General features: G+C 43.9%; 1 protein-coding gene across 1 annotated transcript; it reads right to left on the bottom strand.

Moving 5' to 3' along the window:
* Positions 1-3,550: 3,550 nt before the first annotated feature.
* LOC311131669 (mannose-P-dolichol utilization defect 1 protein-like) lies at positions 3,551-11,401 on the bottom strand. Its single transcript, XM_084164782.1, has 7 exons — positions 11,252-11,401; positions 10,724-10,789; positions 6,842-6,974; positions 6,639-6,724; positions 6,367-6,485; positions 5,953-6,063; positions 3,551-5,136 (listed from the first exon to the last, which is right to left on the bottom strand). Exons 1-7 carry the CDS (start codon positions 11,379-11,381, stop codon positions 5,014-5,016), a joined length of 768 nt encoding a protein of 255 aa, XP_084020908.1. The 5' UTR covers positions 11,382-11,401; the 3' UTR covers positions 3,551-5,013.
* Positions 11,402-17,021: the final 5,620 nt, after the last annotated feature.

Here is a 17,021-nt window from a genome sequence, read left to right as displayed (position 1 = left end):
GATATGCCTGCCGGGGCCCTCTCACCCAATGAAAAAATAATTTGTTCTTAACTGCCTGCCTCTGTCGATCTCCCTCCTGCTTCTCCTACTCTTTGGCCTGCTACAACCAGCGTTTCTCTTTCTCTCTTTCCAAGACATTCATTTCTCTACTTACTCCTTTTACTCCCTCTCTTTCCTCTCATGTGGTTTGGCTCCTCTCTCTCTTTCATTCCCGTCATAGAACCAAAGGACAAAAGTTGGTGAGTGATAAACAAAGCATGAGGGAAACTGATGAGAGAAAAGGGATGAAGAGAGAAAGACGTACTTTGCAGAGCGAGAGACAGAGAGAGAGAGAGAGACAGAGAGAGATAGAGAGAGAGAGAGAGAGAGAGACAGAGAGACAGAGAGAGAGAGAGAGACAGAGAGAGAGAGACAGAGAGAGAGAGACCGAGAGAGAGAGGAAGAGAGAGAGAGAGACAGAGACAGAGAGAGAGAGAGAGAGAGAGAGAGAGAGAGAGAGAGAGAGAGAGAGAGAGAGAGAGCGAGAGAGAGAGCGAGAGAGAGAGAGAGAGAGAGAGAGCGAGAGCGAGAGGAGAGAAAGGTGGTCACAACTGTTGTGGCTTAAGGTAGAAATAAACAAGTGTATTTTACAGATATCTTCAGCACAACCCCTCTATCAAGTTGAATTAACTTTTGGAGTCTGTTGTTCACAAAACATTGTGTTTTGAGTCGTTTCTTAAGATGTGGGACTTTTCGGTTGCGGGGGGTGTTGATGATGTCAGTGTGATTGAGGACAGAGAGGCGGGGGGCCGATGGAACGACACACGGGACTGGAGAAAGGGAGAGAGGAAAGGAGAGAATGGTCTATTCAATGAGGGAGGCATAAAAGAAGGCGATTGATGGACAGACGTAGTGAAAAATAATGCTATGGTAAAGAGGACATGCAGAAAAATAGAAATAAATTAATGACATCACAAAAGAGGTGGAAAATAATTATCAAGTTTGTGGGAAAAATTATAAGAGAGTATAAGCAGAGACAAATTAATCTATACTCAACAACAATATAAAAGCAACATGTAAAGTTGTTGGTCCCATGTTTCATGAGCTGAAATAAAAGATCCCAGAAACTTTCCATACCCACAAAAAGCTTATTTCGCAAAAATGTTGTGTACAAATTTGTTTACATCCCTGTTAGTGAGCTTTTCTCCTTTGCCAAGATAATCCATCCATCTGACAGGTGTGGCATATCAACAAGCTGATTAAACAGCATGATGCTCTGCCTCCAACCGCAAGGCACTACAAAGGGTAGTGTGTACGGCCCAGTACATCACTGGGGCCAAGCTTCCTGCCATCCAGGACCTCTATACCAGGCGGTGTCAGAGGAAGGCCCTAAAAAGCCACCCTAGTCATAGACTGTTCTCTCTGCTACCGCATGGCAAGTGGTACCGGAGCGCCAAGTCTAGGTCCAAAAGGCTTCTTAACAGCTTCTAGCCCCAAGCCATAAGACTCCTGACCAGCTAAAAAGCCACCCTAGTCATAGACTGTTCTCTCTGCTACCGCATGGCAAGCGGTACCGGAGCGCCAAGTCTAGGTCCAAAAGGCTTCTTAACAGCTTCTAGCCCCAAGCCATAAGACTCCTGAACAGCTAATCAAATGGGTACCTGGACTATTTGCATTGTCCCCCCCACCCCCTCTTTTAAGCTGCTGCTACTCTCTGTTTATTAGCTATGCATAGTCACTTTAACTCTACCTACATGTACATGTTACCTCAATTACATCTACTAACCTGTGCCCCCACACATTGACTCTGTACCGGTACCCCCTGTATATAGCCTCGTTACTGTTATTTTACTGCTGCTCTTTAATTGTTTTGTTTTTTTAGTTATCTAATTTTTACTTAACACTTATTTTTCTTAAAACTGCATTGTTGGTTAAAGGCTTGTAAGTAAGCATTTCACTGTAAGGTCTACACCTGTTGTATTCAGCGCATGTGACAAATAAAAATGGATTTGATTACACAAGTGCACCTTGTGTTGGGGACAATAAAAGGCCACTCTAAAATGTACAGTTTTGTCACACAACACAATGCCACAGATGTCTCAAGTTTTTAGGGAGCGTGCAATTGGCATGCCGACTGCAGGAATGTTCACCAGAGCTGTTGCCAGATAATTGAATGTTCATTTCACTATCAATGTCGTTTTAGAGAATTTGGCAGTACTTCCAAACGGCCTCACAACTGCAGACCACGTGTAACCAGGCCAGCCCAGGACCTCCTCATCCAGCTTCTTCACCTGCGGGATCGTCTGAGACGAGCCACCCGGACAGCTGATGAAACTATGGGTTTGCACAACCAAAGAATTTCTGCACAAACTGTCAGAAATCGTCTCAGGGAAGCTCAGCTGTGTGCTCGTCGTCCTCACCAGGGTTTTGACGTGACTGCAGTTCGGCGTCGTAACCGACGTCAGTGGGTAAACGCTCACCTTCAATGGCCACTGGCATTCTGGAGAAGTGTGCTCTTCACGGATGAATCCCGGTTTCAACTGTACCGGGCAGATGGCAGACAGCGTGTATGGCGTCCTGTGGGCGAGCGGTTTGCTGATGTCAACGTTGTGAACAGAGTGCCCCATGGTGGCGGTGGGGTTATGGATGGGCAGGCATAAGCTATGGACACCGAACACAATTACATTTTATCGATGGCAATTTGAATGCAGATACCATGACGAGATCCTGAGGCCAATTGTCACGCCATTCATCTGCCGCCATCACCTCATGTTTCAGCATGATAATGCACGGCCCCATGTCGCAAGGAGTTGTACACAATTCCTGGAAGCTGAAAATGTCCCAGTTCATCCATGGCCTGCATACTCACCAGACATCACCCATTGAGCATGTTTGGGATGCTCTGGATCGACGTATACGACAGCATGTTCCCACCGATATCCAGCTACTTCGCACAGCCATTGAAGAGTGGGACAACATTACACAGGCCAAAATCAACAGCCTGATCAACTCTATGCAAAGGAGATGTGTCGCTCTGTATGAAGCAAATGGTGGTCACACCAGATACTGACTGGTTTTCTGATCCACACCCATACTCTTAAAAAAAAAAAAGGTATATGTGACCAACAGATGCATATCTGTATTCCCAGTCATATGAAATCTATAGATTAGGGCATAATTCATCTATTTCAATTGACTGATTTCCTTATATGAACTGTAACTCAGTAAAATCTCTGAAATTGTTCAGTTTATATTTTTGTTTACACCTGTACTTTGGAGAACAAGTAGTGAGTGTACAAAATAGAGGGTGAACATTTGTCTCTATCTAGTGGCGTGAAAATGAATCACACCCAATCACTTTGGAACAGCAGGTACGCAGGCTTTTGTTCCAGCACTTCCTTAAACAACAAACCTCATTAAAATAATTGAGTTTAGTTTTATTTCATTATATCGTATGACTTGCTAAATCACGGGTGTTACTGCAGGGTTGGAATGAAAGCCTGCACAACCCACAAGCTCTCTTGGACCGGAGTTCTGAACACATAAGAGTGACAACTAGACACCCGAGCAGTCCCAACAAAAACAAAACATATTTTATTAAATTTTCACATAAAATAAAAAAATTAACTCTTACCATCTTCAGAACTGTAGCACTCACATGCTATTCATACAAGTGCAAGCAGCACCTTAACATGAGTAGTTCAATCTCAACAAATAAACTAAAACTAAACAGAGAAATTGGAGTTCAACATAACACTATAATGCCCCCAAATATCTGCTCCCAGGTTTAATCTGAATCAAATTGGAATGAATTATTTAGTATTGTGGACTCATTCATTGAATTCAATAAAGGATGTGATTCATAATTAAACACATTCAGCATCTATATGTACAAAGAAACAGACAGAAAAACATCAAAGGTGCAACTGCATTTTGGACTGATAACCATTTGTTTCAGTACAGTTATTTTGATCTGAGTGCCAGTCTGTTTGTGCAATCATGCCAACTCCTTCTAACTCATTGTCACGCCAAACATGGTTTACCAAGTACAGCAATGACGTTGGCACACGCATTAAAGGATCTGGGACCAGGCTGCTTTAGATCGCACTAAAGCCACAAAGCTTCAACTTAAAGGTCAAACATTTATCTCAAACATACTGACAGAGAATTTCACAGTAAACCTCTCTATTGCTTGCTCCCTTGATTATAGCTAGAATCGTTAACTTCCTGGTTGTGTTCTAGAATGTGTTCTCATTCTAGATTATGATCCGAGGACAACCCGTGTAATATAACTGGAACAATGTAGCGCATTGTTAGGGAGGCATAAAGATTTAGGAGTATGACGAAACAACTGACTGTAGTGCGTGTTTTGAAAGCTCCGGGGTGAAGTTTCCCCTAGGTACAGATATAGGATCAGCTTCCCCTCCCCCAATCCTAACCTTAACCATAAGTGGGGAAAATGCTAAACTGACTCAAGATCAGCGTCAAGCGGCAGCTTCACCCTACTCCGTGTCAGCACTTCTGTGGCGTCTGGTAGAATCAGTGTTCAGGATGGAGTAATAAGAGTCAAGCCTTCCCTGAGCTAAAATACACTGAGGTAAAACTAGAGGTTTCTCTGTGAGCTATTCTAACTGGGCTGTAGTCACAGTGTCATTGAAGTCAGGTAGAGTAGAGAAAGCTCCTTGGTTTGCTTGGTGGGAATAGAATGTTGATTTGGTTCAGAGCTAAGCTTACAGTAGGGGAGTGCAGTGTGTATGCATTGCTCGATGTGAATTTGTGCAAATCTCAAATGACACCCAATTCCCCATAGTGTACCATTAGAGTCCATGGACCTGGTCAGTAGTGCACTACATATGGAATAGGGTGCCATTTGAGCTGCACCCCGTCTATATATTCTCTCTACCATTGCCTGCATCCCAAATTGCACCCTATTCCCTATATAGTGCACCACTTTTGACCAGAGCCCTATGGGTCCTAGTCAAAAGAAATAGGGTGCCATTTTAGAGGCAACTATTTTCATGTACGCCCGTCTATCTACTCTGTCTTCTTCTTCAGTGCCGGGCTGCTCTTCCAGTAGTAGAGGAGCTGGGCAGCGATAAGACCGTTACAAGAAGAGGATATGACATAGGTCAGGGCCATCAGGGAGTCACCCGTTTCCTGTTGGTAGAGAGAAACCAGGAAGTGAAAAGTAGAAATTATTGGCATGTTGGATTAGGACAGGATCACAAACAGGCTGTGTCTCAAATGGCACCCTTTTCCCTTTAGAAAGGGTGTCATTTAGCAGACGCTCTTATTCCATACTATATAGGGAATAGTGTGCCATTTGGGATGTATACACACCCTCACATACAGTACACACATTTTATACACACACAGCTGCACACACACACACCGCCTAAGTCACTCAGGATAAGAGTGTCTTCTAAATGACAAAAATGTACATGTAAAATGTACACTGAGTATACAAAACATTAAAAACACCTGCTTTTTCCATGACATAGACTGACCAGGTGAAAGCTATGATCCCTTATTGATGTCACTTGTTAAATCCACTTCAATCAGTGTAGATGAAGGGTAGGAGACAGGTTAAAGAATGATTTTTAAGGCTAGAGACAATTCAGACATGGATTGTGTATGTGTGCCATTCAGATGGTCAAGGGGCAAGATAAAATATTTAAGTGCCTTTGAACAGGGTATGGTAGTAGGTGCCAGGCACACCGGTTTGTGTCAAGAAATGCAACGCTGATGGGGTTCACGCTCAACAGTTTCCCGTGTGTATTAAGAATGTTCCACCACCCAAAGGACACCCAGCCAACTTGACACAACTGTGGGAAGCATTGGAGCCAACATGGGCCAGCATCCACTTTCGACACCTTGTAGAGTCCATGCCCCGACGAGGGCAAACTCAATATTAGGAATATTTTCCTAATGTTTGGTATACTCAGTGTACATTCACAGTACACACAGATGTACCTGTATTGAGGTGAATATGCGAGCCAGGGAGCCAGCGAACAGCATCAACACAGTGATGGCAGACAGCTGACCTGTGTGTCCGTTATGATAGTTAGTCACTACCTGGATTAGCTGCAATCACAGGGAGAAATAAACATGATCACAGATTAATACAATGATAACATTATTTGTTAACTAATGATAACTATTATAACGCATTTAGAACACAAATTGACTTCATTATTGATTTATTTTGGGGTACATTTTAACAGTTTAACTATTGAAAAGTACAATGAAATCCCAGAGGATAACATGAAAATATTAAATACATTTATTGTCCAATGTGGCGCTCGAACAGTGTTATAACGCTTTTATTACAATATAACACGTTATTTATGTTATACATGTTCTAAAGTCTATTAATGCTCCACGTACCCTGCCAATGATGATAGCAGGCATGTTGGATGCCTGCATCGCCATGACCACAGGCATTGGGGTTACAGGGGAGAGCAGCAGAGCTACCAGACCAAAGTATACCACCAGAAACAGCACACCTAGAGGGAGCAGACACACAGAAATAGAACATCAACCACTGCTTGTGAGGGCAGCTAGCCGTATGCTAACTTAACATCGTACATTGTAAGCTCAAAAGGCAATATTAGTAGTGACTGTCAAGTCTTACCGTCAGGTAGGTGTGTGTGTCTTACCTTTGACTGTGTTGCCTCCATAATGCATAATAAGGAAACCGATGGCCACTGTCTGTAACATGAGGAAGAGGGCCTCACCCCAGGCACTAAAGGAGAAAAAACTAAATATGTTAACTTGTGTGTGTGTGTGTGTGTCTGTGTGTGTGACTGTCTGTGCATGTTTCTGTCTGTCTGTGTGTGTGTGTACAACTCTACCACAGTACCTGAAGGGAAAGCTGTTAGCAATGCTATAGGCCATGGTGCCGGTGATAGCCAGCAGCTCCAGCAAGACAGAGTTGAAGCTTAGACCCTCTGCACTCTTAGCCCCCATCAGCTTCAGGATCTGGGGCAGCTTTACTGTGGGGAAAGAGAGAGAGAGGAGAGAGCGAGATATGGGTTATGTTATGTATTAATCTATGTGTGTGCTTGATGGATCGAACTCTATTGTAAATATCTTTCCATCTACAGGTAACTGCCAAAATAAAGGAAACACCAACATAGTGTCTTAATAGGGCATTGGGCCCCCATGAGCAACCAGAACGAAGGCTACGTATGTAACCACGGTTATGTGAGCTATATGGATCACTCCAACATATTGGTATCACTCCGCGGCGAGGATTTACAGATTTACTCCCGTGTACACCTGTATCACGGCTGGGGTCCGCCCCTATATATAGACCACATGGCCGCGACACACGTTCTCTACATAATTTTTGAGGCGCCTCTAGCACTGTGGAGGATTGGAGTGATCCATATAGCTCACATAACCGTGGTTACATACGTAACCTTCGTTATGTTTCACTATTTTGGATCACTCCAATATATTGGTATACCCGTACCAGATTTTGTCGGTGCTAGAGGGACTTGGCCAGCCAGCGGCGAAGTCCCAGCGCGGAACCGAGACGCAGGGGCCGTCAATATGGAAGGGGGGGATCCCGGCACAGTCCCCGGAAGGGGAGGCGACGCCCAGGACCGCTGAACCAACCGCAGAGGGAGGTGCCACATTTACCCAATAGTACCTAGCAAAGGTGCAAGAGGAAGCCCAGCTGGCCACAGCACAGATATCAGCGAGGGGCACTCCTCTCAGTAGAGCCCAGGACGTTGCCACAGCTCGTGTTGAATGTGCCAACACAGATCCCAGCACTGGCCTGCCAGCCAGGCGGTATGCTGTCGTAATCGTGTCCACAATCTAGTCAGACAAAAAGCTAGTCTGTTGTTCTCACTGTCCGTGTCCGCTCCACATAGGCAGCCAGTGCCCACACAGCATGCTGGAGGGAGGCCCAGACTCCCCGCCAATGCCGGGGGGTCGAAAGCAGACAGGATAAAAGGGAAGTTCACATGCCTGTCTGACAGAACCGTCGGGAGGAATGAAGCATTGGGGCGGAAAGATATACTCCTCCCACTGGGGTCCATCTGGTAGCACTCAGAACTTACCGAAAAAGCATGGAGCTCACCCACCTTCTTCATGGAAGTAATCGTTACCAAGAAAACCCCCTTCATGGAGAGGTTTCAGGGAGGCAGACTCCAACGGTTCCAAAGGCGGCTTTGCAAAAGCTGCCAAGACCACATCCAGATCCCAGCTCGCCATTGAGCGGGTCCTATCTGGACGCATGCGACGAACCCCCTTCATAAACCTGGGGACCAAGGGATGGCGCCCCACTGGCCTGTCCATCCACCCCATATGGCAGGCAGATATAGCGAGGCACAAATCAGCCAATCATCCAGGTAATTGAGGATCAACAATCCTCGGGACGTGAGAGGTGCCAGGACAGCGTCCATGCACTTTGTGAAAGTGCGGGGTGCCAAGGAGGGGCCGAAGGGAAGAACCATGAATTCGTAAGCCGTCCCTTCGAAAGCGAATCGGAAGTACTGCCAATGAGCTGGGTGAACAGGAACATACGCATCCCTCAGGTCCAGTGTCACAAACCACTGGTCCTTGGATACGGCCTGCAACACGCGGGCTGGGGACAGCATGTGGAACCTCAGTACCTTCAAGTACCCATTGAGGTTGCGGAGGTCCAGAATCGGTAGAAACCCTCAGTCTTTTTTTGGGACCACAAAATAGGTGGAGTAGAACCCACCTAGCCGTTCTGATGTCTCGTGAGTGAGATCTCCAGGCGCAGGGTGTTCTTCAAGGGGTCGGCCACCTTGGTGACACGAAGGCCCCTGAAGGACGGGGGCCAGCACCGGAATAACCGGAGGTAACCACCTGTGCAGGCCTACCTGCTGACACCTCCATTGCTTCCCGGAGGAGCTCCTCTGTGCCCTCCAGCAGCCGGGGCAACAGAGTCGGCAGGTAGGCCTGCAACAGCACAGTCACGTTGGTAAGGCAGCCAAGAGAGAAGAGGGACCCATATGTGGTTCCGCCCTATAATCTCCCGGTCCGGGAGGACCATGGCAGCTATCATGGTGTCCATGGTCGGGTACTCCCGGAGGCAGAGTGACTCCGCGCCCGCAACATAACTCCATGATCCAGTCTCTAATGTGAGTCAGAAGCTCCCCCTGGCAGAGGCCCAGCTCTCCTGCAAGGCCTCGCAGAACTCAGCAGAGATGGGGACAGATGGAATCATCACTGTCCACCAGTTTGATGTCCAGTGCCGTGGCTACCCGAGTGAGTAGGCTCCTCATAGCCTCTCGAGCCGCTGTTGCCCCGCTGCCGGCTTCTGATGGCCTGTCAGCCTGGTAGCCCCGCTCACGGCGGTGAACAGTGCCAGCATCGTCCCCCAGGAACAGCCTATCACTGGCCAACAGGGTCCTCCGTTCAAGGTGGTCCTCCGCGTGGCTCAAACCCAGGTAGTGCACACACAAGGTATGCGGATCCCCAGGGGGGCTGCCACCATCACACCTGTCACAAAGGGAAGCCATAAGCTCAGCCAAGCCAACAAGGCCACGGAGCAGGGGTCCGACGCCCTGGGAGACCTTAAGTCGTGACCCGCTTGGAGGAATAGGAACCCGGTGAGGGATAAATTACCTAGTAACTCTGCAAAAACCGGGGAAGACCGTGTGGGAAAACCAGGCAGACAAAAAAACAGCAACCAGGTAATGGATTTGATTTATTTGTTTTTTTTTTACGCCAACTGCAATATTACCTAGCCGGTTTAATATCCAAGCAGCAAAAACATGATGGAGTAACTCCGTTAAGGAACTCCAAAGTTAATGTCTCAACGTAGTGGAAAGCCCACCACGATACTCTTACACTCAAGAGGAGGGGATGGCCATGTGGCCAGCTGCAAACAGCCAGTGAGTATACTTCCACGCAAGATATTACACTTAGCAGTGACTTACCAAGCGAACTTCAGAAAGTTTGTATCTCAAACCATACGGACGTCCGCTGAGAAAATAAAAGAACATGTGTTGTGGCCATGGAGTCTATAATTCCTAATCTGTAATTCCTCATCTCGGATGTATCCCTCCACCGCAGTGATACCAATATATTGGAGTGATCCAATATAGTGAAACATAACAGCTTCAATGCGCCTTGGCATAGATTCTACAAGTGTTTGGAACTCTATTGGATGGATGCGACACCATTCTTCCATGAGAAATTCCATAATTTTGTGTTTTGTTGATTGTGGTGGAAAACGCTGTCTTAGGCACTGCTCCAGAATCAATAACTGAGACACACACACACTTTAAATCCAGTATGTTCCTTTGAGACCCCTCTTTAAAAGTCACTGCCATCTCTTCTTCTGGTAGCCAAAATAATGGGCAACTGGCCATTGTTATTCATGACCCTAAGCATGATGGGATGTAAATTGCTTAATTAACTCAGAAACCACACATGTACAGTACTTTGTATCCCTCATTTACTCAAGTGTTTCCTTTATTTGGGCAGTTACCTGTATATTAGAGAGATGCAGGGAGTTATGCTTTGCACACACAGAGACAGAGACAGAGAGAGAGACAGACATACAGAGAGAATGAGAGAGTAATGTTTACTGTTAATTTTCTATTTAACTTTTGTTATTATCTATTTCACTTGCTTTGGCAATGTAATCATATGTTTCCCATGCCAATACAGCCCTTTGAATTGAAATGGAGAGAACGAGAGAGAGAGAGGAGAAAGATAATCTTAGTCTTGAGGAGAAAGATAATCTTAGTCTTACCCATCACAGACCCCAGGATGATTCCAATGCCCAGACCTTTGCTCAGCACAATCTTTAGACATGGCACTGCAGACAGAAACAATCAATGATTGAACGGGTATTATCAGCGAGAACAGATATATATGTCACTCTTCTCCCATCTAGAATTATTGAGGAACTGCGAGAGATTGAGGAACAGCGGCATGTGATGCCCTGTGGATAGCCCCGCCTCTGAACGCTGTCACAACAAAACTTCCAACTAGCTACTAACGTTAGCTCCTCTTCTGTCTTTCTAGCCCGTTTAGTGCGGGTTAGATCCCTACGTACATTCCGTCCAATATATTTATTTATATCCAGTAACTTTAAACGCAAAAGATAAGATTGTGAAGATTGTTACATTGTGAAAAATCGAGAAAAAACGCAAGTCTTGCAAGCTACTTCGCTAGCTAGCGCACCCATTCAACGTTGAAGCCCTAGCTAGCTAACGTTAGCTAGCTAAGTTGGGTCTTGCAATCAAACGTCAGTCAACTATGTAACACCTTGACTTACCATCCAGAAAGTTAAAATTGAGGAAAAAGTCGTCGTAACATGATTCTGGCATGAAATAAGTGAGCAGGAGCCCCTTCAGGGGGTCCAACACAGAAGTCTTTGGAAGTTCTTCCATCACAGGGCTCACCATTGTGGAACTGTGACGTGACGTGCAGTGTGCACATAATAACTGCCCCCCACGCTAGACGGAAACATATGCACTGCAAATGGTTCTGGAGCTCACTGTGATTTTTGTTGTTGTTGTTGATTTTATTAGGTTCCCCATTAGTCGACGCCAATGGCGACAGCTAGTCTTACTTGGGTCTGACACATAACGAACAAGCCATTACAGACTAAATGCTTTACAATTGACATACATTTAAAAACATGAACATGTAGTCCGTGTTGGAAAAAGTACGGAATTGTCATACTTGAGTAAAAGTAAAGATACCTTAATAGAAAATGAGTAAAAGTAAAAGTGAAAGTCACCCAGTAAAATACTACTTGAGTAAAAGTCTAAAAGTATTTCGTTTTAAATATACTTAAGTATCAAAAGTCAATGGAATTACTGAAGTCCTTAAGTATCAAAAGTAAAAGGATAAACCATTTCAAATTCCTTATATTAAGTAAACCAGATGGCACAAATGTTTTCACTTTGTTTTATTGACGGACAGCAGGGGCACACTCCAACACTCAGACATAATTTACAAACTAAGCATTTGTGTTTAGTGAGTCCGCCAGATCAGAGGCAGTAGGGATGACTAGGGATGTTCTCTTGATAACTGTGTGAATTGGTCAAAATGTAACGAGTACTTTTGGGTGTCAGGGAAAATGTATGGAGTAAAAAGTACTTTATTTTCTTTAGGAATGTAGTGAAGTAAAACTAAAAGTTGGCAAAAATAGAAATAGTAAAGTAAAGTACACATACCCAAAAAAACGACTTAAGTAGTACTTTAAAGTATTTTTACTTAAGTACTTTACACCACTGCATGTAGTGTTCTTTTGCATCTATCAGTTCCACATACACTGAACAAAAATATAAACGCAACATGCAACAATTTCAAAGATTTTACGGAGTTACAGTTCATATAAGGAAATCAGTCAATTGAAATACATTCATTAGGCCCTAATCTATGGATTTCACATCACTGGGAATACCAATATGCATCTGTTGCTTATATCTGTCATAGATACCTTTAAAAAACAAAAGTGGTGGTGTGGATCAGAAAACCAGTTAGTATCTGGTGTGACCACCATTTGCCTAATGCAGCGCGACACACCTCCTTCTCATAGTTGATCAGGCTGTTGATTGTGGCCTTTGGAATGTTGTCCCACTCTTCAATGGCTGTGCAAAGTTGCTGGATATTGGCGGGAACTGGAACAAGCTGTCGCATGCGTTGATCCAGAGCATCCCAAACATGCTCAATTGGTGACATGTCAGTATGCAGGCCATGGAAGAACGGGGACATTTTCAGCTTTATTTCAGAACATTAAATTATCTGGCAACAGCTCTGGTGGACATTCCTGCAGTTAAGCATGCCAATTGCACACTCCCTCAACTTGAGATCTATGGCATTGTGTTGTGTGACAACTGCACATTTTAAAGTGGCCTTTTATTGTCCCCAGCACAAGATGCACCTGTGTAATGATCAGGCTGTTGAATCAGCTTCTTGATATGCTAGACCTGTCAGGTGGATGGATTATCTTGGCAAAGGAGAAATGTTCACTAACAGGGATGTACACAAATTTGTGCACAAAATTTGAGAGAAATACGCTTTTTGTTCCTATGGACAATTTCTGGGATCTTTTATTTCAGCTCATGAAACATGAAACTTTACAAATGTTGCTTATATTTTCGTTCAGTGTAGTAATAAGAATTGTTTTGAACAAACATCAATCTCATGTAATGTGATAAAAAAAATGTCATAGAATCAAAACATTTGCAGGGATAATACTGTAGTTTCGCTTGTTTTGAATGAAGGAGATTGAATTCAGACATAATTTTCATTCTTCTTGACTCAATGTCTGAAATGTATGAGACATGAATAAACAATATACGTTTGAGAAAGTAACTTATAAAACAATGAATAATTTTTGGATTTAAAATGGAGTACAGCTGTTGGTTTGAGGTCGGACTAAGTTTGACACGTTTGTCAGCTTTTGAGACAATAGCATCTTTAGCATAAAAGTCACCTTGTCCAAGAGAGATTTACATGGTTATAAAAACTTCACGCCAGGGTAAGCCTACATGAAACACAGCCCTTATTTTAAGTGTTTCTAAAATACCTTATGGGAAAAAATGAATGGTGAAAAACAATTGGAACCGTTTCCCTGTTTGACTGCCAGGTTTTATGGGTATTATGACACCTCCACTGTGGGGTGCTATAACTACAACCAGTTAGCAAGACGGAAATGTCAGAGTTTCCTAGTTCTGACTAGCACTTGAACACAGCATTAGCTAGCCAACGTCGCTATGACATCGCCTACAAGTGTGATCTGGGCTTTCTATTGGAGAAATGTGAGTTTAGGTCTGTCATTCTCAATGAACGCAAGTCTAAAAAGCAGTAGATCTGTTCCATGTGCGCTATTTCTATGCTACCCGTTTTTAAGTCTAGTTTTTGCATCTTTTACTTTCGGTTTTGTACACCAGCTTCAAACACCTGAAAATAAAATATTTTTGGTTATGGAAAATATATTTTACAGCGGTTTAGATAGTACAATTATTATCTACACTATACTTGGTTGTTTTGTCACATAAACTGAAATTAGGCGATCTATTAGAATTTTGGCAACCAGGAAATGGTGGCGCGATTTCTGCATAGTGCATCTTTAAGGTGCTACCAGCCACCAATGGTATCCATTTACAGTAGTGAGCATGCTTCAGTAATCATATTCAATAGTGGTTTTAGTTTGTGAGAGTGTGTGTAACAACCATATTCAATGGTTTCCATGCATATTCATGCACTTTGATCAATAACCTAGTTTACAGTGCATCATTTGCATTTCGCTGAACTATTTTAAACCTGTTGTATCCTGTGAACACGATCGCACACATACCAACTGTCCTCTACACCTCATTGAAATACCTTAATCTCTCCACTAGATGTCGATAGTACCCACGCCGGTCCACACAGGGCGGGATGTGAGCCTTCTGGTGAAGGGAACCACAATGGGAACGGTGCTTGTTGCCAGGAACCTATTTGAGCGTTGCGCCGATGACGACAGCTGGAGGGAGCTAAGTGAGAACCCAGTTGTTCAGCAGGCCAGCCGACAGGAGGCGCTACGCACCTCTGATGTCCGGGAGGAGCCACATGGACGCTCTTGGTAGAAAGTTGGATGATTCCTAAATGGCACCTTATTTCCTATATAGTGCACTACTTTTGATCAGAACAATAGGGTGCCATTTGGGACGAGCCCATTTTCCTTCAGGCACAGATCTAGGATCAGCAGTCAGCACCAGTTTACCTTCCTTTAACCTTGTGGGGAAGAAGTGCAAAACTGACCTTAGATCAGGGGACTGAATCTGTGTCAGACTGTCCACATACACCTGCATAGCCAACCTTCAGCCTACCTTTCTAACCGTTGCAATGAGGGGGAAGAAGTACTTTAGGGAAACCTTATACTACTCACGCGGAGACGAGTCTGTGTCAGACAATACACTCACACTGTGGAACAGTCATTTGGGTACACTGTCTGCATATCTGAGGTGGTACGGGGGCAATCGTCTATGATGTTGATTGCCTGTAGTACTTTATCAAAGTGCCTTGAAATGAAACACGTTCATGGGAAAAGCTTGACTACCTTGGCTTTCTGTTAATTTAACGTAATAACGTCTGTAATAACAACACACACAGGTCAGCATCTTAATGACTGACCCAGGATGTATTTGTATTTGTATCCCCATTAGCTGCCATGAGAGATTTATATGCATATTATTAATGTTTGCTCTCCGTGTACATTTAAGGGCCAGCCGTGCTGCCCTGTTCTGAGCCAACTGTAATTTTCCAAGGTCCCTTTATGTGGCACCTGACCACACGACTGAACAATAGTCCAGCTGCGACAAAACTAGAGCCTGTAGGACTTGCCTTGTTGATAGTGTTGTTAAAAAGGCATAGTAACGCTTTATTATGGACAGACTTCTCCCCATCTTAGCTACTGTTGTATCAACATGTTTTGACCATGACAGTTTACAATCCAGGGTTACTCCAAGCAGTTTAGTCACCTCAACCTGCTCAATTTCCACATTATTTATTACAAGATTTAGTTGAGGTTTAGGGTTTAGTGAATGATTTGTCCCAAATACAATGCTTTAAGTTTTGGAAATATTTAGGACTAACTTATTCCTTGCCACCCATTCTAAAACTAACTGCAGCTCTTTGTTAAGTGTTGCAGTGATTTCACTCGCTGTAATAGCTGACGTGTATATTGTTGAGTCATCCGCATACATAGACACATTGGCTTTACTCAAGGCCAGTGGCATGTAATTAGTAAAGATTCATGTCACATCGCACCACCTCTAACCGAATCATCCCATCAGAGGAACACCTCTGTTTCCATCCACGTCAATGGCTCAGATTATTGTGTGTGTGTGTGTGAGTGTGTGTGTGAGTGTGTATGAGTATGAGTATGAGAATGTCATGTCAGAGGAACAAATCTTTCCATCCACGTCATGGTTATGTTATTATATTACCAGGTTATTATTATTATTACCTGATTATCACACCTATGACAAACGTATTACTTAGTGTGTGTGTGACAAAGAAGTAGCGGAATAGCAGAAGTAGTGTGTGTGCATGCGTGCACATGTGTGTGTGTGGTATTGGGTATTTTTCTGTAGACTATATGTTAAACATAGTAAATCTTTTTAGACTATAATGTTAAAACATAGTTAATCATAAAGACAAGCAGTATGACTAAGTGAATACAGAGGGTGGTACAGAGTGATACAGAGTGTGGTACTGAGTGGTACACAAGGAGGGAGCCTGAGCCAGAGTCAGGACATGGCTCCTGGGAATGGGCCTGCTCATTCTTACTATGTGTGGGAAATATACACTATGCATGAAAACGGTACATGTCTGAGAATTGATTATACTGTTGTGCATGAGGCAATGCATGAGGAATGTCTTAAATGTATACGGTTGAGAATTGGTTATGTACCTGCCATGTTTAAACCATATTTAAGTATGGATTGATATGTTTTAGAATAAACATAGCAGAGCCAGGAGATGGCTCTGTTATTTTTTACATGAGAAAGCTTGGTTCTGCCACTATTGTTTCCAAACTAGATACATAGAAGGCGGAGATTGAATACATGGGAAGAGGAGAAGTCAGATTTTGCCACTATCATAAATAAAGAGAGTGGGCGGAGCGGTCAAAAGATGAAAGCTTGGAAACAATGGTGGAGGAACTAAACTGGGAGGGTTTAAGCTAAAAAGTATGTAAAATGAGCAGGAATAGAATTGTATAGAAACTGAGGGCTGAGGGTTGGGAAGGCAGTTGCTCTGCAGACCAGCTCGGCTTTTGTTGCTTTGTGTAATAAAGTCTATCTTGATTCTACAAAAACTCTGGAAGAACTTTGATTTTTAATAAGTATAGTGATACTTTTCTAAGACAGTGGTAGGACTTGTACCAGGTACGGGCTGGTAGACAGGGTGAGATGTTTATGCAACATGGGCCATAAAGCTCATTGGTATCCGGGTTGGACTGTTACCTCTCCCTCAACGTGATCAAGACAAAGGAGATTATTGTGGACTACAGGAAAAAAAGAGGACTGAGCACGCCCCCATTCTCA

This window comes from Coregonus lavaretus (assembly GCF_964263955.1).
Source record: "Coregonus lavaretus genome assembly, chromosome: 7".
NCBI lineage: Eukaryota > Metazoa > Chordata > Actinopteri > Salmoniformes > Salmonidae > Coregonus > Coregonus lavaretus.
This window is presented reverse-complemented; position numbering and strand designations above follow the sequence as displayed.

Excerpts from the sequence above, each read along its gene's own strand:
- LOC311131669 (XM_084164782.1), bottom strand. The coding sequence starts at position 11,381 with ATGGTGAGCCCTGTGATGGAAGAACTTCCAAAGACTTCTGTGTTGGAC. Across the intron at positions 10,790-11,251 it reads CAATTTTAACTTTCTGGATG|TGCCATGTCTAAAGATTGTG; the intron begins GTAAGTCAAGGT and ends TTCTGTCTGCAG. Across the intron at positions 6,975-10,723 it reads CATCCTGGGGTCTGTGATGG|TAAAGCTGCCCCAGATCCTG; the intron begins GTAAGACTAAGA and ends CTTTCCCCACAG.